Source organism: Ceratotherium simum, chromosome 16 (assembly GCF_057802395.1).
Source record: "Ceratotherium simum simum isolate JZ-2026a chromosome 16, ASM5780239v1, whole genome shotgun sequence".
In the NCBI taxonomy this organism is placed as follows: Eukaryota; Metazoa; Chordata; class Mammalia; order Perissodactyla; family Rhinocerotidae; genus Ceratotherium; species Ceratotherium simum.
This window is the reverse complement of record NC_141915.1, coordinates 12,228,140-12,255,592: the sequence shown is the minus strand read 5'-3', so window position 1 is coordinate 12,255,592 and position 27,453 is coordinate 12,228,140. Positions and strand designations below refer to the sequence as shown.

Here is a 27,453-nt window from a genome sequence, read left to right as displayed (position 1 = left end):
CCTCTATATTCAGTTCTCTATTAATTTCCAGCTATGCAGTGGGCTCGCCAAACTTCCTAGTGTGCTCCCAGTTTCACCTCATAATCTCCATAACATCCCTATCACTCCAAAACAGACTTCATCCCATTAGCCAGCATTCCAAGACACAGCATCTCCCTCCACTAAATAGCTATACAGGCGTCTCAATGGCGTCTTTCTCCATATCAGGTCCTGACAGCGTGCCAGTGTCCAGTTCTACTATCCCCCAACGGCAGGTCTGTCATTATCCCATTGTGGCGTTACCCACTGCCCCTCAGTGCTTAGTCCCCACTTGCTTCCATTATCAAGACACCGCTGCCCCAGGACAGTCCCCTCACTAAGCTCTAGAATTTGTCCCGATTCGTCCAGCTTGTATCTTTATAAGCTCAGTGTTTTCTGATATCAGGGCCGTGTCATTTCCCAGTGCTGTCTTCTCATAATCCCATAGCACTACACGCCTTAATATCTTGCCTCTCTATACTTTCAGTGCCACAAGTATGACATCCGCTCTTCCCCAATGTCAGCCTGTGCTTTACAGCCACTTTGCTACAATAATCCCCCAATAGTCAGTGGCACTATTCTCCAAAATTAGGTCTCCAAGTTACCACAATTTGTACCTCGCACTGTTTTTGCAGCTTTCAATCTTGGATATTGGATCTTCCGCTCTCGTTGGATATTGACTAACCACTGAATCCCAATATATGGCCCAGTGTTCTCCAAACATTTGGTCTCATAGTCTCCCATTCACGTATCCCCTATTATCCCTCATTGTACAGTCCTTCAGTGACTACTCAGAACACAATCCCCCAATATTCTTCCCTCAGCTAATCCCCTGATAGTAGAATCCCCCCTCCCATTCCCAAAACCAAGGTTCCCTGTTCCTCAACAGTGGGAACATTGTTCCACAAATATCATGACTCTTTCTGTGCCACCAAATCTAGGCATCCATTTTCTACCCCAAATTCAATTATCTGGTTCCCATGACTATACCATTATTAGATCCTATTGCTGCTACAATCTGAACATTGGCTCCAATATTCTCCTAAATATCCAGCTTCATTTGATCCCCTTATTTCAGAATTCATTGTTGTTCTCCCAAATACTTGGATTATTACTGTCTCCCCAATATTGTGCTCCAGACTCCCTTAACACTCACCCCATTACTGTTGTCTTCAATATTATGCTCACCCCAACCCCCAAATCCAATCTCTTTCTTCCCGTATCCCTGTATTCTCCCCTTTTAGCCCTCACTTTTCCCCTTACCTTGAAATTCCTGAAATTCCCCATATCTCCTTGAAATTCCTGATTCCACTGAGCTCCAAGGCTTGGCCCATATTTTCGAACTAATATTAAATTTCCACTACTCTCACCCCATCCATGTGTCCCTTCAGCTTCCTCGTGTGTCTGACCTGGCCAATTTTCCTCTTATGTAGTTTAAGTATCCCAGGATATTTGATCACATATCCCCTCCGCTGCTCTCAATTGTCCCCTGATTTATGGGCTTCCAATAAGGGGTTCCTTTGTCCAAAATATCAAGCCTCTCCACTCGAGTACTGATGGACAGCCTTTTCAGGGTTTAACCATAAAAACAAATGGGTCTCTTTTTTGGTCCTTGTGCCATGTTGCTCAAGCATCAAATTCTAGAGAGTCCTACTGACCTAGCTAGGGTCCCAAAAGTGGGACCCTAGTGCCACTTTTGGCCAGAAGTCAGAAGAGATACCTTACTAGACAGTCACATGAAAATAGCTTGCAATTGGAAAGAGGTGGTTTCCCAAAGGAAAACTGAAGTTATCAAGACCATGGATGCTGGGCAGGCAAAAATAAAGGACATCCAGTAAACCGACTTTGAGCAGATCACAAATGATGAAGAGAGAGATTATTTTGGACAATTGTCCTATTATGTATTGGGTTGTCAGGGTGATATATGAAGTGAAGTAAATAGTGGTTTCTGAATATCACGGGACAGTACGAAGTTTAAATTGGGGAAGACAGTTGGAATTTAGCTATTTGGAACAGTGGAACTGGAAATTGGGAGAATAATGAATTAATTTTTAAATGTTTCATTGCTTAGTAGGTATCAAGCACTGGAGATAGTGATTAGCGAAACAGATACAACCCTTGCCTTCCTGGAGCTCACTTTGTGAATAATGGAACTTACCATGTGTCAGGCTTAGTGTTTTATATAGTGTGAATTCATTGAATTCTCACAACCCTATGAGGTTAGTTCTTTTATTCTCCCCATTTTGAGGATGAGGAAACAGGCGTAGGTGAAGTGATCTGCCCAAGGTCACAGCACTAGTGATGGAGCTAGATGAACCCAGGCATTGTTTCTGGAGCACACACTCTTAGTATTATTTTTACCAGCTTTATTGAGATATAATTCACATACCACACAACTCATTAATTTAAATTATACAGTTCAATGGCTTTTAGTATATTCACAGAGTTGTGCAGCTATCACTACAATCAATATTATGATATTTCATCATTCCAAAAAGAAGCCCTACACCCCTTATCCATCTCCCTCCAACCCCTCCATCCCTAAGCAACCACTAATCAACTTCCTGTCTCTATAGATTTGCCTATTCTGCTCATTTCATATAAATAGAATCACACAATATGTGGTCCTTTGTAACTCGCTTCTTTCACTTAGCATGTTTTCAAGCTCACCCATGTGTAGCATGTATTAGTGCTTCATTTCTATTGCTAAATAATATCCCGCTGTATGTATATATATCAGTTTATTTGTCCATTCATTAGTTGGGTTCATTTGGGTTGTTTGCGCTTTTTGGCTACTACGAATAATGCTGCTATGAACATTCGTGTACAATTTTTTGTGTAGACATACATTTTTATTTCTCTAAGAGTGGAATTGCTGGATCATATGGTAACTCTATGTTTAGCCATTTGAGAAACTGCCAGACTATTTCCCAAAGTGGCTGCATTTCACATTCCCGTTAGCACTGTATGAGTTCTCCACTTCCTTGCTAAAATGTATCTTTTTTTTTTTTTAGATTACAGTCCTCTTAGTGAGTGTAAAGTGGTATCTCATTGTGGTTTTGATTTGCATTTCCCTGATGGCTAATGATGTTGAGTATCTTTTCATGTGCTTATTAGCCAAGTGTATATCTTCTTTGAAGAAATGTCTATTCAGATCCTTTACCCATTTTTAAATTGGGCTATTTGTCTTGAATTCTATGAGTTCTTTATATATTCTAAATACAAGTCCATTTCTCCCATTCTGTGGTTTGTCTTTTCATTTTCATGATAGTGTCTTTGAAGCACAAATTTTTAATTTTGATGATGTTCAGTTTATCTGTTTCCTTTGTTGCTTATGCTTTTTGATCATCTCTAAGAAACTATTGCCTAACTCAAGATCAACAAGATTTAAGCCTATGTTTTCCTCTAAGGGTTTCATAGTTTTAGCTCTTACATTGAGGTCTTTGACCCATTTTTAGTTCATTTTTGTATATGGTGTGAGGTAGGAGTCCAACTTCAATCACCAACAGCCAGTGATTTAATCAACCATGCCTATGTAATGAAGCCTCCATAAAAACCCAAAAGGAGGGGGTTTGGAAAGCTTCCAGGTTAGAGAACCAGAACACTTCCACATGCCACCATGCTGGGCCCATGTCACCATGCTGGGCACAAACTCCACAGGGACAAAACCTGCTTTGTCTGGAACCTCGCCCTATGTGTCTCTTCATCTAGCTGTTGATTTGTGTATCCTTTGTAGTAAACTGTGTGAGTGAACAAGCTTTCCTGAGTTCTGTGAGCCGAGCCGCTCTAGCAAATTAAATGAACCCAAGGAGTCATGGGAATCTCTGCTTTACAGCCAGTCGTTCAGAAGCACAGGTAACCACGTGGATTTGTGACTGGCATCTCAAGAGGGCAGTGTTGTGGGACTGAGCCCTTAACCTCTGGAATCTGATGCTATCTCCAGGTACTGTCAGAATTGAGTTGTAGGATACCCAGTCGGTGTCCAAGAATTTCTTGGTGGTGTGCGTAAACACCCCCCACATCCTTTTTATTTCTGTAAGTTTGGTAGTAATGTCCACTCTTTACTTTCTTTTTTTTTTTATAATTTATTTATTTTCCCCCCAAAGCCCCAGTAGATGGTTGTATGCCATAGCTGCACATCCTTCTAGTTGCTGTATGTGGGATGCGGCCTCAGCATGGCCGGAGAAGCGGTGCGTCGGTGCGCGCCCGGGATCGGAACCCCGGCCGCCAGCAGCGGAGCGCGCGCACTTAACCGCTAAGCCACCGGCCGGCCCTTTACTTTCTATTAATACCACGCCAAACTGTCTCCCTAACCGGCTGCCTGACACTTGCAGCAGCAGTGTGAGAAAAGTTTATTTGGGGGTATATAGTGGGGAATGGCACAACAGTAAAGGAGAATAAATAGATAAACACAAGAGAAAGCTTGGGAATAGGCATCTAGGAAAATTGAAGATTTGATATTACAAAATCATAGGCTCTAATGTAGAGGGAAGTAGAAAATAGGGTGAGACTGATGCTGGATGGGAGATAGAGCAGTGGAACAGAGTGGGTGACCAAGTGTTTATTATCCTGATTTCTGAATTTTTGAGGGCGGAATTTAATTAGAGGACAACGGGGCCAGGTAGATTAATTTGTTCCTGCAGAGACACTACTATGACAAATAGTAACAGTATTAATGTCCAACAATTATTGAGCACTTACTCAACATGAAATGGACTCCTGAGTAGACACTGTGGATTTCACTCTTCTATCCAGGTCATGTCCATATTTTAACTGTCTTCAGACAAACCATATTATTGCATGTATAATGAGGCTAACCAGGTCTCAGCTGTTTCCTTAATAAGCAACCTACTTCCTTATGAATATCTTAGTATTCTAATTTCACTAGGTATATTAGTTTCCTGTGGCTACCATAACAAACTTAATGACTTAAAGAACAGAAATGTATTTTCACAGTTCTGGAGGCCACAAATCCAAATAAAGCTGTCAGCAGGGGCATGCTCCCTCTGGAGGCTCTGGGGGAGAATCTGTGCTTTGCCTCTTCCAGCTGTGGTGGCTCTGGGCATTCTCTGACTTGTGGCTGCACAACTCCAACCTGCCTCCGTGGTCACAATGCCTCCTCCTCTTCTGTCTCAAATATCCCCCTGCCTTTCTCTCATAAAGACACTTGTCATTGGATTTAGGTCCCACCTAGATAATACAGGATGATGTCCTTATCTCCAGATCCTTAACTTCATTATACCTGCAAAGATCGCTTTTCCAAATAAGGCACAATCACAGGTTCTAGGCCTCAGGGCATGAACATACCTTTTGGGGGATCACCTTTCAACCCACTATACTAGGAGATTTTAAATAAGCTAAAAATGTAAAAAAATAGAAAATTTTCATTTGGATAAAAAGTCATATTGAGGAAGGAAACATACCATGACACTATAGACAGCAGAATATCAAAAACCAAAGCTTTAAAAATAAATGTATTTAATGTACAGGATTGGAAAAAGGACTCTTCGATAATAAACATGTTCCAGGTAAACACAGGCTTCCTGTGTCTTTGAGTATTTAATTGCAAATATTAATACCCTAAGTTACTCCTCTACATAAAGGAGAAACTCTGAGTCCCATTCTTTAGGAAGACATGCGGGCAAGCAATACCTTAAGAGCAATGATTGCTATTTCTCCCCTTTCCTTGGGTGATCTAACACTTTACATGGACTAATTACAAAAGGAAATATCAGACTCCACTGAATTTAAGGACAAGACACAGCTAAAATTTCCCACTGAGGGTACTAAATATTTGATGCTTATGAGTGTGAATAAATAAGTTAAATATTAGGTACAAGGTAGATTCCAAAACTAACTGAAGTATGAAAAAAAAATTGTTACAAACACCTAACAATCAGTCAATATAAACTTTTCCTTGGGTATGTTCCAGGCTTCTTCCTTTTCTGTTCCAGTGAGATCTGCTTCTCTTTTGTCCAAGGTCTTCTACTGCTGAACTTCAACACAGCAAACTGCTTACCATCACCAAGGCCTTGGTCATAGAAAGGATTTATTTTGGAAACAAAAACTTCTTTCTTCTTTACTAAAGATCATGGTTGTCCTTTCTGCTACTTGCTTCTTTCAACTAGTTATCAACTTCCTGGTGTAGAATTAAGTTACTGGGCAAGGGCAAGACTTCTGTGTGGGCTGCCCCACAGTGTAGCAGCTGGTTAATAAAGAAGGCACTCATTTAACCTTTTTCTAATTTGGTCTCAACCAAAGAATAAGTAAAAAGGATGGAGGTTAACAAAGGACTCACGACCAAGGTACAATTTTACAAATATCTTTAGCCAGGGAAAGCTTTACTTCTTCAATCATGCCCCAAATGAGTCATTATTGAATCAAGAATCCCTTCCCATATTAGGGGCCTCTAAGAACAGATGCTTCAAAGATGAGTTCAGGGTAGTACGTAGACACTTCAGGAGAGTGGACCAAAAAAGAGGAAGACGTGGAATATGAGAAAGAATGAATAAGGAAAATCCAATAAAATATATAGTTTACTAAAATAATAGTCATTGATGTAAATCCCTTACCATTCTACTTTCTGAAAGGCTCCTTTTACTACTTAGAAATTAAGATATTTTCAGTTTTTTCCCTTCTTTTTCCACATTGTCTCTAATATTCTGTAGTTTTCTGGAATTCTGGACCAGGAATACCAAGCTCTCCCTAAAATCACTAGTCCCATGATCTCTGCCAACATTTTCAAGCTCATCAAACAAAGCCAATGTCTGTTTGAGTTTGGCCTGAACGATTTTTTGCTCTTCTAATTCTGCAAGAAGGGCCTGCTTCGTGCATAATTCAGTCTTATACTTCTCCTGTAACTGTTCAATTTCTTTTTGGAGAAGCTGGAATTCTTCCTCACTACAAGGATGCATATCCTGAGACTTATCTTCCGGAAGCAAGATGTTTGGGGGAATACGCAAAATCAACTGTAAATATAGCTGCTCCATTTTGCCAAAAAGGTTATCAAAACGCCCTTTCATGAAGCAAAGAAATTTCTCCGTGCATTTACGAATCTGGACTGGGCTAATCTCACAGTCTGGGCTGCCATCCAGCTTCTTCAGAATAACCTGTTCAACAGCCTGCATCACTTCAAACAGGTAGTCTTGAAACGCAGTGTAGATCCTAAGCATGCAAGTTTGTGGTGTGAAGCCAAAGAACTGGGCCTCATAGGTCATTGGATCGACAGACATGTTGGCTTATTTTGCAATGTTAATTTTGACTGTGAAAAATCTGCAAATGTAAAAAGAAAAAAATTCATTTGGATAAAAAAATCATCTGAGGAAAGTAAATCACATTACAGATAGCAATAAATAAATAATAAGGAGTCTGTGTTCCTTGATACCCAATGCCACTTCCAGCCTCACTCATCCACAACAGGATACAAACCCTTGCCTCTCTGAGGCTCTTCCCTCAGCCGATACCCTCCCTTTCCCCCTCCTCATTGTTCATTTCTCTCGCCTCTCATTTATTGAGGACTCTGGCCTACGGCTCAGTCTTCTGAATTCTGTTATCATCCCAGACAACGCACAAGTTTAGACAGATGACCTAACCAATTCCTAGAGACTCGTTTTCTTGAGTTTCAACGGACTTCATCTCCACTCTTTTTTTTATTGTGAGGAAGATCAGCCCTGAGCTAACATCCATTGCCAACCCTCCTCTTTTGGCTGAGGAAGACTGGCCCTGGGCTATCATCCGTGCCCATCTACCTCTACTCTATATGGGATGCCACCATAGCATGGCTTGACAAGCCGTGCGTCGGTGTGCGCCCGGGATCTGAACCTGTGAACCCAGGGCCACGGAAGTGGAGCGCACGAACCCAACCGCTACGCCACCAGGCCAGACCCCATCTCCACTCTTTTAGCCACCTGGCTCTTGATATTTGTAACCTCTCCCCTCAACTACTCCTACTTTTTGACCACAACTTCCTATGCTATTCTTGCAACTCTCATTACTTACTCATATTATACCTTACTCTTCAAGACTCTCAGCCCTCTGATCCTCTCCTTCTTGCTCTCAGTCTCTCCCACTTCACTTCTTTCCCTGTCCATTTTAGGCTCCATGATTCATCACTTCAACCACTCCCTTGCCAATGTCCTCAACTCCCTTGTCCTTCCAACCTAGCCAACTGAAAAAAAAATCCCAGTTAGAAGCTGAGCAAGCTTCTTGGCAGCTTTACAACCCGACATTTTTTCAAATGACTCAAAGGAGTCATTCCTTTCAAATGTAAAGATCTAGGAACACAACACTCCTATCTCCCATTCACTGTGGGACTTTAACCGAGGCACCTTTTTCTGAGCTATAACCATATGCTTGTCATAGAAATAAGACAAGTTTTATTATTCCTTCAGATAAAGGCAATCAGCTAAAATAAATGGCTACCTCAATTATCAGGTGAATTTAGGATGAACTTTATAAAAGAATTTGAAGCAAATGGTGCAGTCAAATCTTTTTATGGGAAGACAAGATGCCATTAATCTTGAGAATTTATGTATGTAATGGCTAAAAACAGAATAGTTTTAACTGCTTGGCCGTATAAACGAGGCAGAATTTCTGTCTTTGTAATCTCATTCACAGATTACCTATAATGCATTATAATCTGGATATGCTCATTCAGTAATAAAACTGCTTTCTTTTCTATGTCTTGTGGAGAGGATTCTCTGGCTTGGCAGGATTTTTATTCCTCAACACTGCCCTATGCCTTCAGGATCAAGTTCAAACTCTTTCAACATGGCTTACAAGGGTCTTCATCATCTGACCCTTACTAACCACACTCTGCCCTCCTTTTTAAGGCCCTTGTACTTGCATAATTGAGTTGATAACACGTCCTATTTCACGGTACTCTTATTTTTGGCTCATGCAAGGTCTTATTTTATTGTTCCATCTCTCATCTCCCATAGGAACCTACTCTAGTGTTTTTAACACATGCCTTTTCAATTCATCTTTCATTTCAATTCATCTTTAATAGGTTTTAGACATATAGCCTTGAAAAATAGTTTTGTATAAGTATGTTTACATTTTTCTTTATATTATGTTTGCAATCACTTCATGTTATTATACTTAAGTTTATTCATTGGTTCTGACTGAAGTATTCCATCAATTTTACCATATGCATATACCACACTTAATGTGCCCATTCTCCTTGTGACACCTACTTTGTTCAGCACCTTGCTATCAGAAATAATGTTGTAATGAACACCCTCCCACAATGAACAAGTCTCCTCAGGGACTTGCACAGTATTTACATAGGCAAGTAATTGCTGGGCCAGAGAGTTGACTCATACATAATTTCACTAAATACTGCCAAAATGTTCTCCAGAACTTTTTGTGTTTTTTTTTTAGCTGAGGGTGGGGGGGGTCTAGGCTAGTTTACACTCCCACTTGCAGTGTAGTAGAACTTTCTCATGTCTTTGCCAACACTTGATATTATTCAACATTCTAATTTTTGCCAATCTGGTAGGCGTAAAATTGTTTTACAGCGTCGTTTTTTGAAAATCAAAACCATCTCTGGTGCCAGCCTGGTGACATAGCAGTTAAGTGCGCATACTCTGCCTTGGTGGCCTGGGGTTTGCAGGTTCGGATCCCAGGCGCACACCGACCCACTGCTTTTCAAGCCATGCTGTGGCGGGGTCCCATATAAAGTAGAGGAAGATGGGTATGGATGTTAGCCCAGGGCCAGTCTTCCTCAGCAAAAAGAGGAGGACTGGTATTGGATGTTAGCTCAGGGCTGATCTTCCTCACACACACACAAAAAAACCATCCAGTCCCACACAGAGGTTGGACACTGAGGACTGAAACTACCTACACTCCCTCCCCCTACACACAACTTACTGTTTATATTGGCACGACTTTACTATTCTAGGAGACCAGAATAATATTTTCATTATTCGAGTGGCTTAATTGTTCATTATGAACTCCCCCAAAGATGGATCAACTCTTCAATGGGAAGCATCAACAATCTGTACCCCAAGGTTCTCTAAAACTCTTGCCTCAGCTGTTTCTACCCATCCTGGAGTGTTATTTCATGAGCCCCACCCAATCCTAATCAAGCCCCCAACCTAAAAGATCCACCTTAAACCAAACTTGCCATTCTCAAAATATCCCGATCTTGCCTTTCTTCCCTATGAGACACTGCCAAATCTCTGTTGAGGTGGTGTTCTCCCTTACCAGGGCAAGCAAAACATTCAGCATTGTTTCATCAACAGGTTGTGAGGGTGATATCTGGGGAACGGGCAAAAACATTTTAATGTGCATTTCTCTGATTACCAGTAAAGTTGAGCACCACTTCAAACATAGGAGCTCTGCAGGTTTCTCCTGTGAATCACCCATTCATATCCTTTTGAAAAACCGCTCCCTCCTGCCCTTCATTTGATTCCTTCCTTATACACTACCAGACTTGCAGGTCACTCCCTGTTCCAAACATCTTCAGCGCTCCCTTATAACCCACCGAATACAGTACGATATTCTTAACTTTGCATGCCATGATCTCACTTCTCTTTGTTCCAACCAAATCGAGCTATCCCCCCCGCCCCGCCCCGGATGTCTTTCCCTCAAGCAAGGATGCCATGTCCAAATATCCTTCAAGGGTCAGTTTAAATACACTTCCCTGGTGACCACCGTCTCCTCCGAATTCCCGTCAGGACTTCCCTGCGGACACGGACCAAGCCCTACTGTAGGATATTATTATCCCGGGCCTGTCCCATCTCTTCTGCTGGCCTCAGAGCTCCTGAGGGCAGGATGAGTACGGTTTAATCAATATTTGCACAGGAAACGCGGAAGCTGCCCAGCTCTCCTCAGCGAGCTGTGTGGACTGAGCGCCAGACAGACACCGCCGGCAGGAACTACTTCCGGCCGGAGGACGGGCTTACGTCGGGCCCCGCGACCCCGCTGCATGCCGGGACAATCAGGTCGGAGGCCCGCGGCCCGGCGGACCAGGCTGCTCTCACAGGCCGCTCAGCGCCCCGCATTGATGCCTAACGCAGTCCCACCCTTTCCCGCTCCTCCTCAGAGAAAATGCAGCCCCGCGGCACTCACCCAAGCGACCGTGAGAGTGCCGAATTCGACCAAACATCAGGTTCCCGCCACCTCCCTTAAACCACCGCTTGCTGCCAGAGATTGGCTGCGCGGCTGGGTCCCCAAATTCCGACAGATACCTGCCTCAGCATACGAGAGCAAAGGCGGGATGCTATCGCGCTCCTGATTGGCTGGCTTTCCGGTCGGGAGGAGGCCACCTAGACTGGTGACGTAAAGGGGCCGGGCGGGAAAGCTAGCTGTGGCCGGCGGAGATTGGCGGAAGGAACCGGTACTTACACTCCTCTCCCCTACGTTGGTGCGTGGGGAAGCAAGGCTGGGGCGCGGCGGAGACGCAACTCGTGATTGGCGGGTGTTCTTTCCCTAGGGCTCTAGCTATTGGTGGCTGGCCGACTGCGCGGCGCTGATTGGACAGCAGCTGTAGGCTAGAGGGAGGGCCCTGCGTTGATCCCGCCCCGCCGCTTGGACTGACTGGCGGAAGGGGAAGCGGGGGGGGCAGGCGGCGGTGGGGAAGATGGCGTACCAGAGCCTCCGGCTGGAGTACCTGCAGATCCCACCAGTTAGCCGCGCCTACACCACCGCCTGCGTCCTCACCACCGCCGCTGTGGTGAGCAGCTGCAGCGCCAGCTTCTCATTATCCGGGCTGGATATGACCGGGTCCTTAGGCAACTGGGGTTTGGGCTTCGTGGAAGCCCAGAGGGGTTGGTCACAGGGGTGGGTGGAGGCGAACAGAGCTCACTCTGGGGTCGGTATGTCCCGGAGAGTGCTTATCCAGTGACCCGAGAGGGGTGGAGGATCAGGACTGCAGGTCAGTTTCTGAGAGATGAAGGCCGGACCTATAGCAAGTCAAGGCTGCGGGAGCCGCCCACCCAGGAAACGTGTCCTAGAACTCTGGCGATGGCCAAGTGGTCCCGTGGCGACTAGTGGGAGGAAGGCGCGCTCAATGAAGAAACTTAGATGTCGAGGATAGGAAGCCGGAAGTTGTCGAGAGAGAAAAGTTTTGAAAGAAAGAGTCTGGATGTAGAGGTTGACTAGAAGCCCTCAGCCCTGGCGGTGGCAAGGTCTTGAGTCTCAGTTGTTTGGAGTGAGTTGTGCTGCTTCACACAGCTGTTTCAGGTGGTGCCCGTGCGATGGGCACGATTCCTAGCAGCTGCTCTTACATTCCTTGTATCTAAGATGTCATCCTGTGCCCCGTGCCTTCATGTCAGCCTTGCCTACTGCAACATAAAACAAACTTTTACTTTGTGTTAGGTATTGAGGATACAAAGAATTGTACCAGTTCTAGAGAATTCTTTACCTCTTCCCGCCTAAGACGAAAGCCTTAAAGGATTGAGTCTAAGTGACTGAGAGTTGGAAATTGCTAGGCCTACTAATCCTTTGTTGTAAATGATGAAATTTTGTTTCTTGACCAATTTGCTCTAAGAAGCTCTTTTTCTATTTCAGCAGTTGGAATTGATCACACCTTTTCAATTGTACTTCAATCCTGAATTAATCTTTAAACACTTTCAAGTAAGTGGTCCATCACAGCTATGATTGTTTCAGTTTTTTAACTTGTTTTTCATACTTTTTAGTAGCAAATCCTGCCATACACTATCTCAAAAAAGAATTCTGTGGGAATATTTGGCTGTAAGTCTTATGTGGAGGGTATAAAGCAGTGATTCTGCAGCCTGATTGGGCTTCAGAATCACCTAGGGAGCTTTTAAGAGATTCTCGAGCTCGTCATAGTGTACCAAATCATAATCACCAAGGGTAGGAAGTAAGAATCTGTGTTTTATTTTTAAAGTTCCTTGCATGGTTTTGATTTGATGTGTCTACTTCCTGTATTTAGGAATCACTAGTTCTGAGTTATTATTGTAGTTTGAGAGAAGACTGACCAGCTAGCTGCCCAGGGCGAGTCTCACAGGATGCCCTTATTTTGTCCACTCACCACCTGGCACATCCACCACTTTGGTGTTATCACTGTGGTCCAGTTCAGAAACGTAACTTCAGTTCAGAAACTATTAGTGCTTTTAAATTGATCCACGTTTCAAGGATTAGATCATAGTAACAAAACTCCAAAAGACTGATATCTAAAACAACATGCCAATTTATTAGATTACAGAGGCAGATAGTCCTTTCCAGTAATTAGAATGCTAGAAGAGAGATGTGTTTTCCTGCTCCAGGATGATCATGTAAGGCTATAGTTGGAGTCAGAGGGAGACCCAAAAGCCAGTAATTCTGCCCCTACACATGCTATTCTCTCTGTCTCAAATGTGTTTCATTCACTTTATACCCATTGAACTCCAGCTTGCCTTTCAACACGCAGCTTTTGTGTAGCCTTCTCAGATTCATCCTCCTTTGTGTCCCTGGGGTATCTGCAAATACTTCTTTTAGAGCGTCTCCACGTTGTACTTAGACTTATTTATATGCTTCTCTCCTCACTAGGTCGAGGGCTCTAAAATCCTGGATGTAGTTAATATGTAGAAATGAATTGTTTCAACCTTAACAGTTACCAATTCATAAGAATTTAATGATACATAAAGCAGTCCTGTGAACTCTTGTTATTGCCGTGTTCTTCAACACTTGCATGGCCTTTGCTGGGAGCCATAGCTCCATCCAAGCATTTCTTCTTCTTAGCTTGCTTGGCTGGATTTTGCCTGGGGTTAACTCTTGATACTAGGTTTGAATTCAGAGTCTCCCTCTATAGGCTGTGTGTCCTTGAGCAAGCCATTTAAAAATTATCCAAGTCTCTTAGTTTTCTTATCTGTGAACTGGGAATGGTAGGACCAGCCTGCTGGTCTCACAGGATTATTAAGATCACATGAGATAATAAAATATGTTAAAACACTTTAAAATGTTAAGTGCTCTGGCATTGTGAGTAGTTTTTATTGCAGATGTGGATGGATTGGGTAGGGAAGAGTATATCAGAGTTTCCAACATGAAAATGACTGTCCTTGCATGTACCAATTAGACTCTAATTATTAGAGCATTAGGTCTTTGCTTGTAGGGAGTTGGCTGTTTATTCAAGCTAGAACTTGAGTATTTGCTTTAGAATTACTCTTTACTCTGATGTTTCTGACTGCCTAATATTGAAACATTTCTCCAATTTATATTAGATCCCTGGAGTTTTTCTCTGGTATCACAAGACTATCTGTTAGATTGTGACACCACATATGTGAAAGCACTGTTTTCTATTCTGCACATTAACCTAGTCTTTCCATCAAACTTTTTCCATAATTTGGCTGACCATACGATGTGGGCTTTTTTTAAAAGACAATCACAAATTCAAGTTTTCTGTCATGTTATCCTTACAAATTTCAGGGACCGAGTGATATCTTTCAGACTTTCAACTAGAAGCAGGACAAAAGTCCACTGTCAGATTGTGTGCCCCACTTTTTAGTTCAGAGCATAGTATTACCCTATCATAGCCTTTCAACCATCATAGTCATAGAATGTCTCTTTTGTCTTAATATAGAAATGTTTCCTGGTGTGTTTTACTTAATCTATCTTTCTTTTGATTTTTTTCTTTTAACAGATATGGAGGCTAATCACCAATTTCTTATTTTTTGGGCCAGTTGGATTCAATTTTTTATTTAACATGATTTTTCTGTATCCTTTATTAAATGGAGTTACATAAAAACTTTAGGCTTACTTAGGAAATACAATAATAAGTTGAAACTATTGATCCTGTTATTTTTGTAACCATCTTAACTGTAACTTCTGGGTACTGGCTCAGTGGTACACAGAGTAGTTGGTCGGACAGTAATGTTTTGAGGGTGTTTGTAGGTCATTGTTCAAATGGGAGCTATTTAACCATAAAATGATAACATTTTTGCCCATAAGTCACTTAAAATTCTAATCAAAGAAGAGAAGTGATTTGAGTCATACTTACAAAATAAACATCGGCAGGTACCAAGTGATAATTAACAGAGTTTTAGTATGGGTTTGGGAGTGGGCTCATGAGGAATGGAGAACTTGAGATCTCCTTGGATCTTAGTTGCTAGTTCTACTGACTGAAAAGACAGGGCCCGCATGTCTGCCAGGCTGCCATGTTCCGGTTTATTGAAAGAGAGGAAGAGTTGTGCTCTGGTCACATGGTAATTGGGGCCACTGAGCAGGGCATTCCCCCTCCATCCCCACCCTCTGGATTAAGAGGGAGTTACAGCTCACCTTATCTGCAGTAGACAGAGGGCCTTGTAGGGGTGACAAGATTTCTGCCCTAGGCCGGATTCCTGTGTCTCCTATATGGTATATCATTCTAAGTTTAAATATAATTAATTTTTTTCATCATAATGCATCTTTATTAACTGAGGTATAGAAATGCTTACTATTCCTGGCCTGAAAAAGTAGATTATCACGCAAGGCTTCTTGTTGGGGATTTCTTCCAAGTTAGGTTGTGAAAAAGCAAGGATGGTGCAGATTATGGTGTGGGTGAACATGGGAAAGACAATACAAATTTGAAAAGGTTTAATAGGTGACTAGAAGCATGTTTGTGTGGCGTCTGGCTTAGTTCCCCAGTCAGAAACAGTTCTTGTAAAATAAGAGCTGGTCTTCACCTTGCCTAGAGTGTCTGGTGAAAGAGAAGTAACCACACTGCCACTCATAAACATTCTTATAGAAGCGAAGGCTTGACTTCTCCCAAAAAATGTGAAGTCCAAGTGTACCTAAGTGATACATTAAGTTTTACTTTGTTCATATTTGTGTGCTTAACATTTTCTTAACTTGGAACTTAAGATATCGTTACTGTCGAATGCTAGAAGAAGGCTCTTTCCGAGGTCGGACAGCAGACTTTGTATTTATGTTCCTTTTTGGTGGATTCTTAATGACTGTATCCTTCAACGAATAGAACAAATACAGGAAAATGTGAAAGAACACTCTCTCTCTTCCTAAAGCTTTTCGTCTGTCTCCCACAACCCACTGGATATTCTGAACAAACAGATAAAAGTAGAGCTCTGGATTTTAGCTTCAGGATACTACTATTTATTTTACAGCACACTTTATGTGGCAGCTTTCTAAGCCTAGAGGTCGGACAGGATGCTTTTCTACTGTGGGCAAGTAAGAGGAACTTTTTACCGAGGTGGGTTACCATTAAGCATCTTAGGTATATTATTGGGTTTTTTTGTTTTTTTTTTAAACTTTATTTATTTTATTTATTTTTCCCCTCAAAGCCCCAGTAGATAGTTGTATGTCATAGCTGCACATCCTTCTAGTTGCTGCACGTGGGACTCGGCCTCAGCATGGCCGGAGAAGCGGTGGGTCCATGCGCGCCCGGGATCCGAACCCCGGGCCGCCAGCAGCGGAGTGCGCGCACTTAACCGCTAAGCCACGGGGCCGGCACAGATATATTATTGTTGATGGGTGTACTTTGCTTTTAAACTAAGTTGGTGAGACATTTGGTCATATCAAAACTGATAAATTATTTTTTAAAAAAGAATTTTCATCTATATAACAGACTTGAATATAGTCCTGTCTGACAAGATGTTTTTGCTTCAGCTGGCTTTATGCACCTCTGTAAAGGTGCTAATGGTGAGTGAGCTTTAATGTAATTATAGACGAAAGAATTAACACATTTTCCAAAGAGGCAAGAACTTCATGAAAAGCAGAATATTAATTTGAAGTAGCTACAATCCCGATTTGGATTGTAATGATGATTTGGCCTAAGTAGGTTTTTGCCTGATTGCTCTAGATAAATATTTTCAGGCTTTATTTCTTCTGAAGATGTAACTATTGCTCGACCCTCCTAATTCGAACTTCGTTAGAACAGAATCTTGCCAAGTCTTCCCTATTACACTTTTAATGTTGATATTTTCCTTAATGCCATATGCTAGCTTTTTGGTTTGTTTGTGAGCTTAGTATTCTTGGGCCAGGCCTTTACAATAATGCTCGTCTACGTGTGGAGCCGAAGAAACCCATATGTCCGCATGAACTTCTTCGGCCTTCTCAATTTCCAGGCCCCCTTTCTACCCTGGGTGCTCATGGGCTTTTCCTTGTTGTTGGGGAACTCAATCATTGTGGACCTCTTGGGTAAGAGTCTTATCACTACTTTCTCTATTATTTTACTTGTAAACTTATTTTGTCACTATTTTTCATGTTTATTCTGCCTAGGCTTCACATATAGCTATTATAGGATTATTTGATAATTATATGCTCAAAGACTACAACATTAGGTTTTTTAATTTTTAATAATTATATTGACATTTCATCCTAAATATAAGGAATTTGTGTTGGTAGATCTACCTGCAATTGCAATTTTAATCCTCTCTCTCATCCTTTATTTCTGGTTGATTCTAGGTATTGCAGTTGGACACATATATTTTTTCTTGGAAGATGTATTTCCCAATCAGCCTGGTGGAATAAGAATTCTGAAAACACCATCTATTTTGTGAGTATTTAACACCGGGTTCCTTGCGGACAAACAAGGACAGGGTCCGTGGTTTGTGTTATTTTGGGGCTCTTGTAGCTTGGTTCAGGTCGGTAAATATTTGCAGACTGAGCAGTCTGGCTGCGGTTGAGGAGCATTTGAATTGGGTAGGGGCAGACAGTGCTCAAGTTGTGGCAGGAGCAAGGTTAACAGGCTCAGGATGTCCTGAGGGTGACTTGGAAATTGCTGTCCTGGATGACCACTAGCACCTCCTGTCCCAGGGAGGAGCCTGCAGGTTTCATGAAAGCTGCTCTCTGAGTTTAGAGAGGTGAGGTAGTAAAATGGGCAAAACTGATTAAAGGAAAGTGTCTAATGGTGGAACTGCTGGCCTTCCAAGCAGGGGGTAGAGAGAAGCAGTGAATTAGAGTGAAAATAGCTTTGGGCTGGAAACGAGGTACAGCTGCTCCACTGACCAGCTGTGTGGTTTCAAGCGAGTCCCTTATTTTTGCACTTCAGTTTCCTGAGGGTAGAGCTTTGATTCATAGGACCTCTTTCTACTCCAGAATTTTGTGTGCTTGGGATATACTGCATTAAAAAGGGCTCACTTGGGCCGGCCCCGTGGCTTGGCGGTTAAGTGCGCACGCTCTGCTGCTAGCGGCCTGGGTTCGGATCCCGGGTGCGCACCAATGCACTGCTTCTCCGGCCATGCTGAGGCCGCGTCCCACATACAGCAACTAGAAGGATGTGCAGCTATGACATACAACAATCTACTGGGGCTTTGGGGGGAAAAACATAAATAAATAAAATCTTTTAAAAAAATAAATAAATAAAAGGGCTCACTTGAGGAGTAAAATGTGAGTTTTTATTATAAGATGTTGGTTGTGGAATAGTTAAGTAAAAAAAAGAAAGTAAAATCCTCCATAATGCCACCACTTAGATAGAACAGTGGTTACCATTGTTAGCTTTATTTTTTTTTCTTTCTTTTGCTGAGGAAGATTCGCCCTGAGCTAACGTCTGTTGCCAATCTTCCACCTTTCTTGCTTGAGGAAGATTAGCCCTGAGCTAACACCTGTGCCAGTCTTCCTCTATGTTGTATGTGGGTTGCCACCACAGCATGGCTGGTGAGTGGTGTAGGTCCGCACCTGGGATCCAGACCCGGGCTGCCGAAGCGGAGCGTGCGAACTTAACCACTACACCACGGGGCTGGCCCCCCGTTGTTAGCTTTCAATATGTATTCTTCAGTCTTTTATTGTCTGTGTACTTTTTAAAAATGCTATTTCATAACCTTTTTAACATGGTATGCCATAATCATTTTTCCACCATAAATGTCCTACAAGATTGTGACTGCTACGTGATACCTCATTGTGTGAATATAGCATAATTTTACTAATCCGTTACTAATGGACATTGACATTAGTTCTTGCTTTTCCCTTCTATAATTGGAGTGGTAAATCATCCTAGTAGCTAAATCTTTGCACACATCCATGATTATTTTCAAAGGATAAATTTTTAGAAGTGGAATTGCTATTTTGTTTATTGCCAAATTGTAATTGAGAATGGATGTTCAAGTTTACATTTCTTCCAGTAATGTATGTGTCCATTTCCCCACATCCTTGTCAAATGTGGGAGGTATTATATTTACCCTTTTCCAGTTTGATAGCTATAAGATGGTGTCTCATTGTTTTTTATGATTTTTTTCTGAAAGTTTGAAACAATTTCAGACTTACAGAAAATTACAAACAGTACAGAGGACTTTTTTTTCCTTAGGTATTTAAAAATAAATTGTCAATCTAATGCCCCATGACCCCCTTTCATGTGTATTTTCCATAAACAAGGACATTTTTCTACATATTCAAAATCAGGAAATAAACATTAATCCTCAGACCCAATTCCCCTTTTGGCAGTTGTCCTAATAATGTTCTTTATAGCAAAAGAATCCAGTTCAGATTCAGGTGTTGCATTTCGTTATTATGTCTGTTTAGTCTCCTTCAGTTTGGATCAGCTCCTCAGTCTTACCTTGACTTTCATGAAATAGACATTTTTGAAGATTATGAGCCCGTTTTTTAGAATGTCTCTCGATTTAGATTTGTCTAATGTTCCCTCATGTTTAGGTTCAGGTTTTGCATCTTTGGCAGGAATACAGAGAAGTGATGCCATGTTCCAACTGCAGCCTGTTAGAACAGGATTTCAATTCGTTGAATTTGTCGAAGTGGTGGTAATTGCTTTGATTACTTGATTAAGTTGTCTTTGAGGCTTCTCCACTGTAAAGTGACTTTTTTTCCTTTTGTAATTTAAGTGTTTTATGGAAAGTTTCTTTGAGATTACATAAATATCCCATTCCTTATCAAATGTCAACTAATTTATATCTGCATGAATTCATGGTTTCAGGTGTTATTCATGGATTATAAACCCTTATTATCATAATTTATTTTGATGCCCATACTGTCCCAGATTTGGCCAATAGGAACCCCTTCAAACAGGCTTCTAAGTACTTTTCAATATGTTCCCATTTTATTTTTTAAGCAATTTATTACTTTCTGGCCCAACAAAATATCCCATACTTATCTTGTGCTTTCCTGGAATCAACTGTTTCTTCGAGGAGCTCTAATTCCGTTTTAGTGAAGAACGGTATTTAGAAGCCAAGATCTGGGTGCTAGATGTGCTCATGGCTTTTGGAGCATTACTGTTCCCAGGTCCTCTTAATGAACAGAGCAAGAGAATTATATGTATGCATATGAGTGTATAAACGTGTGTATACACATCTGTATTTTTATATCTACAGTCATGTACAACATAACGATGTTTCAGTTAACAACAGTCCCATAAGATTAATATCATATAGCCTAGGTGTGTAGTAGGTTTGTGTAAGTACACTTTATGATGTTCACACAAGGACGAAATCGCCTATTGACACATTTCTCAGAACGTATCCCCATTGTTAAGCGACACATGACTGTATTCATTTTTTAAAACGTGTTTCTACTGATACTCCCAGTTCTAGTACAAATCCACATGATTCATTCTAGTGTTTTTCTTTCTATATTTTTCCTCCAATGTTTTATGAAAATTTCTCAACTTACAGGAAAGTGGAAAAAAATTGTACAGCGAACATCATTTACCTACCACATAGATTCTAAAATTAATATTTTATTACTGTTCTTGCTTTTTGTACATCTGTCCTTGCATCTTTCCATCCCAATGTACTTAATTCTCTAAATACTGGGGCCAGCCTGGTGGCATAGTGGATAAGTTCGTGTGCTCCACTTTGGCAGCCCAGGATTTGCAAGTTCGGATCCCGGGTGCAGACCTACACACCGCTCATCAAACCACGCTGTGGTGGCATCCCACATACAAAATAGAGGAAGATTGGTACAGATATTAGCTCAGCAACAATCTTCCTCAAGCAAAAAGAGGAAGATTGGCAACAAACCTTAGCTCAGGGCCACAATCTTCCTCACCAAAATAAATAAATAAATACTTTAGTATATATATCAGTAACTTGAGTTCTTTATATGCAACAAAATACAGAAATCTCAAGTGTGTCAACAGGTTTTCATAAATGCACGCATCTATGTGTAACCCCAACTCCTATCAGGATAAAGAAAATTAACCATTACCCACAAGATTCCCTGTCAGTCCTTGCCCCCATCCCCCAGGAAACAATCACTATACTGATTTTGTGCCTCCACAGATTAGCTTTGCATGTTCTACAGCGTCATGGGTGGAATCATAAAGTATGTATGTACTCGTTTGTATAAGGCCTCATTCATTCAACATAATGTTTTTGAAATTAATCTACATTGTTGCATGTATCAGTAATTTGTTCTTTTTTTTGCTGAGTAGTATTCCATTGGGTGACTATACCACCCCTTTTCCATATTTCCCTACTCTCACTGACAGTGAGACCTGATTCCTAGTATCATTAATATATTTACTTAATTAATGCCCCATACGTAACCATCCTCATCACTGTCTCCCCCTCCCTCACATGGATGCCTTGCTTCTCCTGCTCTGCCTCAGATTCCCCATGTTGGGCTGCCCTCTCATGGGGATGCCTTCCTTACCTTATTCAGGCTCTGACACCCTGAACCTGGCCAACTCCATGTGAGCATGCCCAGGGGGGCTCTTGACTCCCTATGGCAGCTACTCTCCCCACCCCCATCCTCCACTCCCCTGCATGGACACCTACTTTGTTCTGCCCTACCTAATGTTTGGGAAGTAGAAGGGGTCTCAGTTTTTAATGTGCTTTCCTTTAACTATTGTGAGAGCAAACATTTTTATGTTTCTTGATCATTTGGATTTCTTTTTTGCTTTTGGTGAGGAAGAGTCTCTCTGAACTACCATCCATTGCCAATCTTCCCCTTTTTTTGCTTAAGAAAGATTAGCCTTGAGCCAACATCTGTGCCAGTCTTCCTCTATTTTGTATGTGGGTCGCTGCCACAGTATGGCTTGACGAGTCGTGTAGGTCTGCGCCCAGGATCTGAACCCATGAACCTGGGCCACTGAAGTGGAGCACACCAGACTTAACCACTATGCCATGGGGCCAGCCCCAGATTTCCTTTTTGAATTGCCTGTTCAGCCCTATATTTTTCCATTGGTGTGTGTGTTTTTATTGTTAATTTGTAAGAGTTAAAGGAGCTCATTTTGAAATATAAATGCTTTTTCTGACCCCAATATAAAATGGAAGTTTTCAGATACATTTCTATTTTATCAGCTGTGGGCAAGTGCAGTTAGAAATCTGAGTGCGAATAGGGGCTGCTGCTTTTTAATGGTTAATTCTTTAAGGAGATTTTGAATGACCATATAATAACAGTACTTAAAAAATGTTTTGGACATTTATTGTCCCTTCTTATGCTCTGCAATAATTTTTCTTGGAATAACTTGTTAATTTTTTTAAAATTTTAATTGTGGTAAAATACACATAAAATTTATCATCTTATACATTTTAAGCATACACTTCAGTAGCACTAAGTGCATTCACATTGTACTTCTATCACCACCATCCATCCATAGAACTGTTCTCATATTGCGAAACTGAAACTCTGTCCCCATTAAACAATAACTTCCCATTCCCCTCTCTCCCCAGCACTTAACAACTGCTATTTGACTTTCTGTCTCTATGAGTTTGACTACTCTGTACTCTAGGTTCCTCATGTAAGTGGAATCATACAGTATTTGTCCTTTTGTGACCAGCTTATTTCACTTAGCGTACTGTTTTCAAGGTTCATCCATGTTGTAACATGTATCAGAATTTCTTTTTAAGACTGAGTAATATTCCATTGTATGTATATACCATTTTGTTTATCCATTCATCTGTCCATGGATACTGGATGATACCTTGGTTGTGGAGAGACATTCAGGATAAATTAAGTGAAAATCAGGTTACAAAACAGAAGTAATATGATCTAAGTTTTGTAAAATTACGTAGATAAAAGTTCTGGAAGAATAATGAATAACATCAATAATGATTATCTCTGGGGATTTAGGATGTTTTGCTTATATATATTTCCTCTTTTCTCTGCAACATACATGTATTGCTTGTGTAGTTAAAATTAGTAAAGGAGGTAAAAGTTAATGTAAATGTTAAATATTATGGATACCTTCAAAATATGATAACTGTTTCATTGGCAGGCAGATGCAATGCTTGTCCATTGGTGGAAACCATGTGGATCTTTACTGTTATGGATACCTTCAAAATATAACTGTTTCATTGGCAGGCAGATGCAATGCTTGTCCATTGGTGGAAACCATGTGGATCTTTACAGTTCTTGCAGTAATTAGGACCTAAGATGACTCTGGGACTAAATTATATCTGTTGCCTATCTTTTAGGAAGGCTATTTTTGATACACCAGATGAGGATCCAAACTACAATCCACTACCTGAAGAGCGGCCGGGAGGCTTCGCCTGGGGAGAGGGCCAGCGCCTTGGCGGTTAAAGTGGCAGTGCCAATAACGAGACCCCGCTGGGGAGGACTTGGTGACACACCCATTGGGATTCTTTTATCCTTTGTATTGCAAAAGTGTGGACACTTTTGACAGCTTGACGGATTTTAACTCCAGAAGCACTTTATGAAATGGTACACTGATTAATCCAGAAGACATTTCCAACAGTTTGGCCAGTGGTTCCTCACTACACTGGTACTGAAAGGGTAGTCGCTTGGAGCCAAAAAACTGGAGAAACAGACACCCTGCCACCTCTAACGAACAAGTACATGAGTACTTGAGTTCTGTGGGATAGGCAGAGCTTTCTCCTCCTCTTCTTTGGTAGATGAGGCCATGGTGTAAATGGAAGTTTCAGAGAGGACAAAATAAAACTGAATTCCATCTCTCTCTCACTGAATTAAAGCTTTTGTGTGTGATCTTTTAAATTATGATACTGTATTCTAGCTCTCCTGCATAGGTCTGAGCTCAGAGCAGTTTACTATGCCCGCTCTTCCTGTGTCTTCACAGCTTTTGACTGGATTTCATTTCACCATTGGAAGTATGTGGCTGTATACACATCTGACTAATTCAGAATGCCAGCTCCAGTAGGAAGAAGATTTAGTTCTGTTGTCTAGGTAGTTTGTTCTCTGTCTGGGTTTTGCAGAACTTCAAGTTGTCATATAGTGTGGAAGAATGGGGGAGGGTGGTTCTTGTGGCAGCAGGAATTCAGCTATAGGAGAGTCAGCTATAAGTGGAAAGCTAGTATGGCATCTGCTTGCATTTCTCCAGTAAGAAATATCTAAGGAAAGACAGGTAATAGCCACATTTTTGGAAAACAACAGGAAGATCTTCTTTCAATCTGGAAAACAAGTTAGAGTGTTGACTTTGGAGCCAGATAAACAGGTAGCAGTTAGGCAAGGATCCATTTCTCCTGGGTCTTTTGCTGGTTGACCTTTGACATTTGCTTCATGAAAAGCCAATGAATTTTACCTGGTGTACCTTCCCAATCAGGCAGAAATTTTACAGGGTCTGCAGAAGTAGGCAGTTAATGCCTGTGGTTCAATAAATACCTAAAATATTAACTTCCCTTAGTTTCAACAGGTTTGCGTTCACACTGCTTAAGTAGTTCAGAGAACCCAGAGGAATAAAACGGATACCCCCAGGGAAGAGATTATTTATTTCAAACAGTTTTCATAAATAGCATGTAGGCACAGGATCTACATGTTCCCACTAGTTCCAGCTCACTTAAGTGGTAGCTTCCTAGAGTGTGAGATTTTCCTCAGAAAAATGGACATGAGGTTTAGATTAAACATAGTAAAGAACCTAAGTGGGAATTTTTGGATTGTTTGTGAAAAGTATTTTAATATCTTTAAATGGAATATGCATAAGTAATGGAATTTAATATACATATTTTACATGTTGCTAGTCAGTAACTTTGAACATGATTGTTGCAATTTTATGGAACTTGGGATAATAGGACTGCTTTTTTCTTCTAAGTGGTTTTAAAAAATCTTTGAAGTTTAAATGCCAATCTTAGAATGTATAATCCTTATGGGATTCTGAAATTTTGTCATATCTTGTTTGTTCAGGAAAGCTTGAATTTAATTAGAAGGGTTTTTTTTTAATGTTTATTTTGGGGCTAGAAATAGGTTTCTCTAGTTTTATTTGTTCTCCCTTAGTTAACTTTGAGTTATCCAATTCATGAAACTTTTGTGGTAAAATTTTAATCCTAAAATCTGTTCACTGTTCATTTAAGTAGGGGATGTCTGTACATATTAATGACTGGGTAAATAGGGAACAAGTTTTGAATTGATGGCGTAAACACAGTCAGTTATGGGATTTTTGTTCCTCTGCTTTGTGGGATAAGAGCTCCTCGTGGCAGGATGTGCTGCTGTGCCACTGCACTGCGTCCTGGTCAGTGGTGATTTCAGCCACTGACCTCTTACCAGTTTGGCTGGTCCCACTGCCATCATCCCTGGCCCTGTGTTGCTTAACAGGATACCTAGGCTGCCCTGGACGTAAGGAAGAGTCCTCACTTCTTCCCAACTTACCTTTCGATCTTAATTCTCCCAGAACACACTTCCTTTTCATAATGCCAGTCAACTGAAAAGTGAGATTTGATAGATGGCATTTTGTAACCACTGACCTGACATACATATAATTTAAGGGATTCCTGGATTCTACCAGTAATACTGAAAAGCACACCTGACTAAAGCATAGGTTTTTTTTGTTGTAGAAATACAGTATATGTTCATTTTTTTTAAAATGGACATGCAAATTGCATCTCCCTAGGAGATTAATTTTATATACATTTTGGTGTGTTTTTCTCACTATCGATTTCTATTTGTTTCTCTCTTCCACTTGTTCTTTTTCCGTGTCACTCTTGTATTTCCTAATATCTTTCATACCTCTTATGTAGTCTCTCCAAGCAGAGAGCACCCAGGTCCTGCATCTTGGTAATGAAACCCTCACTCTGTCTGTGGGGCCTATGAAAATTAGGAAATATTAGAGCTATTGCCATGTTGGGTAAGGGGCTTCCTAGAATTGTCATCTATCCTTGATAGCATTCTATGTTGTGGTTGTGTTTTCCTTTGACAGGTGAGTGCCATCCGTGTTGCTAGTCACAATACTGCCATTGTTTTCAGTGTTCTGTAGGACATCCCCTAAACTACTTGCATATTTTATGAGCATTAAAGTTGTTGAACTTTGTATGATCAAGTTCAAGTGTATGATCACTTCTCTGCTCAGAAATCCACAGTGACTTCTTAGTAAGCCCCCATATCAAATTCATACTTGTTGTCTTCCTCTGAACCTTACTCCCACTTCAACCAAACAGGGACCTCGATATAAGTCTCTTCAGTCCTTCAAGGCCTGGCCCCATTCCTGGCTCCTCAAGAAACCTTGACACTAAGGCCTATTTCATTGTCTTTCTTTTTTGAATCCCTATAAAGCTTCAAGTCTGTATGACATACTCTTACACCAAATTATATATTGTCTTGTACTGTTCCTAGCTGGTACATGTATGGTAGTCTTGTCTCCCTCATGAGAATGTAAGCTCCTTAAGGGCAGGGACCATGTCTTAAATTTTTGTATCCACCACAGTGCCTAGCACAGTGCTTGGCACATGGGTGCTGAATAAATACTTTGTTTATCGATCAGCAAACTATTATCTGGTATTTTTAATTATAGAGGGATTAATTTGTGTGCATGCAAGCTTGTACTTAGTTGCTGAGGCTTATGACTGTCTCAAAGCGGGATGGAGCAAAACTCAACATGATTAAGGGGAGTGGTTTGATGGTCAGACAAGCCAGACCACTGGCTGGTATGGTCATGGTAAGAACAGATAGTTAAGTCCACAGACCATCTCAGTCCAGTTAAGAATGAAATGTGTCTTGACAATATACTGTTTGGAAGAAGACCCCAGATAATGTTTGAATACTTTTTAGCTTGTGGTTGTCTGCATATGAAAGCCACTTAACCACAAGGGACTTTCTTTTGGAGGGATAGCTGGGTCATTAGGCCAGAAATTATGGACGAGTTACCTACATAAGTGGTTTAATTTGCCTGTACCGTTTAAAAAAATTTTTTTTGAGCCAACATTTAAAATTGACGGATTTCACATGAAAATCTTCATTTTTGACTTCTCTTGAAAAAAATGGAAGATCTGGCAATACCAGGCCTGCATGCAGCTATTGCCTAGAGGTAACTAATGACTGCTTCTAGAGACAGGGTATGTGCTCTATCAAGAGATTATTTCACCCATTTATATCACCCACCTGGGCTCTTGAAATCATTTGCAGCATATGTCTCCTGCATTAGGTTACTCGGGAAAGCACACTGGGAAAAAGGGCTGAGGTCTGTCTTTTACATACTCAAGGTCCATAATTTGAGACTTAACATTTAGTTATCGCTATAGTCTGAATGTTTGTGTCCCCCAAAAATTCACTTGTTGAAATCCTAATGCCTGATGTGATGGTATTAGGAGGTGGGGACTTTGGGAGGTGCTTAAATCATGTGGTAGAACCTTCATGAATGGGATTAATACTTTATAAAAAAGCTCCAGCGAGATCCCTAGCCCCTTCCATCATGTGAGGACACAGTAG

The 27,453-nt window shown here is 41.2% G+C and overlaps 2 protein-coding genes across 5 annotated transcripts; one reads left to right on the top strand and one right to left on the bottom strand.

Annotated features, from left to right (window-relative positions):
• Positions 1–5,479: 5,479 nt before the first annotated feature.
• On the bottom strand, positions 5,480–11,229 carry MIS12 (MIS12 kinetochore complex component). 2 transcript variants are annotated; one of them, XM_004433232.3, is made up of 2 exons: positions 11,092–11,229; positions 5,480–7,290 (listed from the first exon to the last, which is right to left on the bottom strand). In XM_004433232.3, exon 2 carries the CDS (start codon positions 7,248–7,250, stop codon positions 6,630–6,632), a length of 621 nt encoding a protein of 206 aa, XP_004433289.2. In that variant the 5' UTR covers positions 7,251–7,290; positions 11,092–11,229; the 3' UTR covers positions 5,480–6,629. The 2 variants fall into 2 exon arrangements, with proteins under 2 accessions (XP_004433289.2, XP_087296716.1); XM_087440590.1 differs by lacking the exon at positions 11,092–11,229 and adding an exon at positions 8,017–10,544.
• A 334-nt stretch (positions 11,230–11,563) lies between these two features.
• Positions 11,564–26,516, top strand: DERL2 (derlin 2). 3 transcript variants are annotated; one of them, XM_004433231.3, is made up of 7 exons: positions 11,564–11,695; positions 12,532–12,597; positions 14,603–14,676; positions 15,802–15,895; positions 16,896–17,091; positions 17,359–17,449; positions 23,259–26,516. In XM_004433231.3, exons 1-7 carry the CDS (start codon positions 11,603–11,605, stop codon positions 23,362–23,364), a joined length of 720 nt encoding a protein of 239 aa, XP_004433288.1. In that variant the 5' UTR covers positions 11,564–11,602; the 3' UTR covers positions 23,365–26,516. The 3 variants fall into 3 exon arrangements, with proteins under 3 accessions (XP_004433288.1, XP_014645130.1, XP_087296715.1); XM_014789644.2 differs by having other exon boundaries at positions 11,584–11,695; positions 12,535–12,597; XM_087440589.1 differs by lacking the exons at positions 14,603–14,676; positions 15,802–15,895; positions 16,896–17,091 and having other exon boundaries at positions 11,584–11,695.
• Positions 26,517–27,453: the final 937 nt, after the last annotated feature.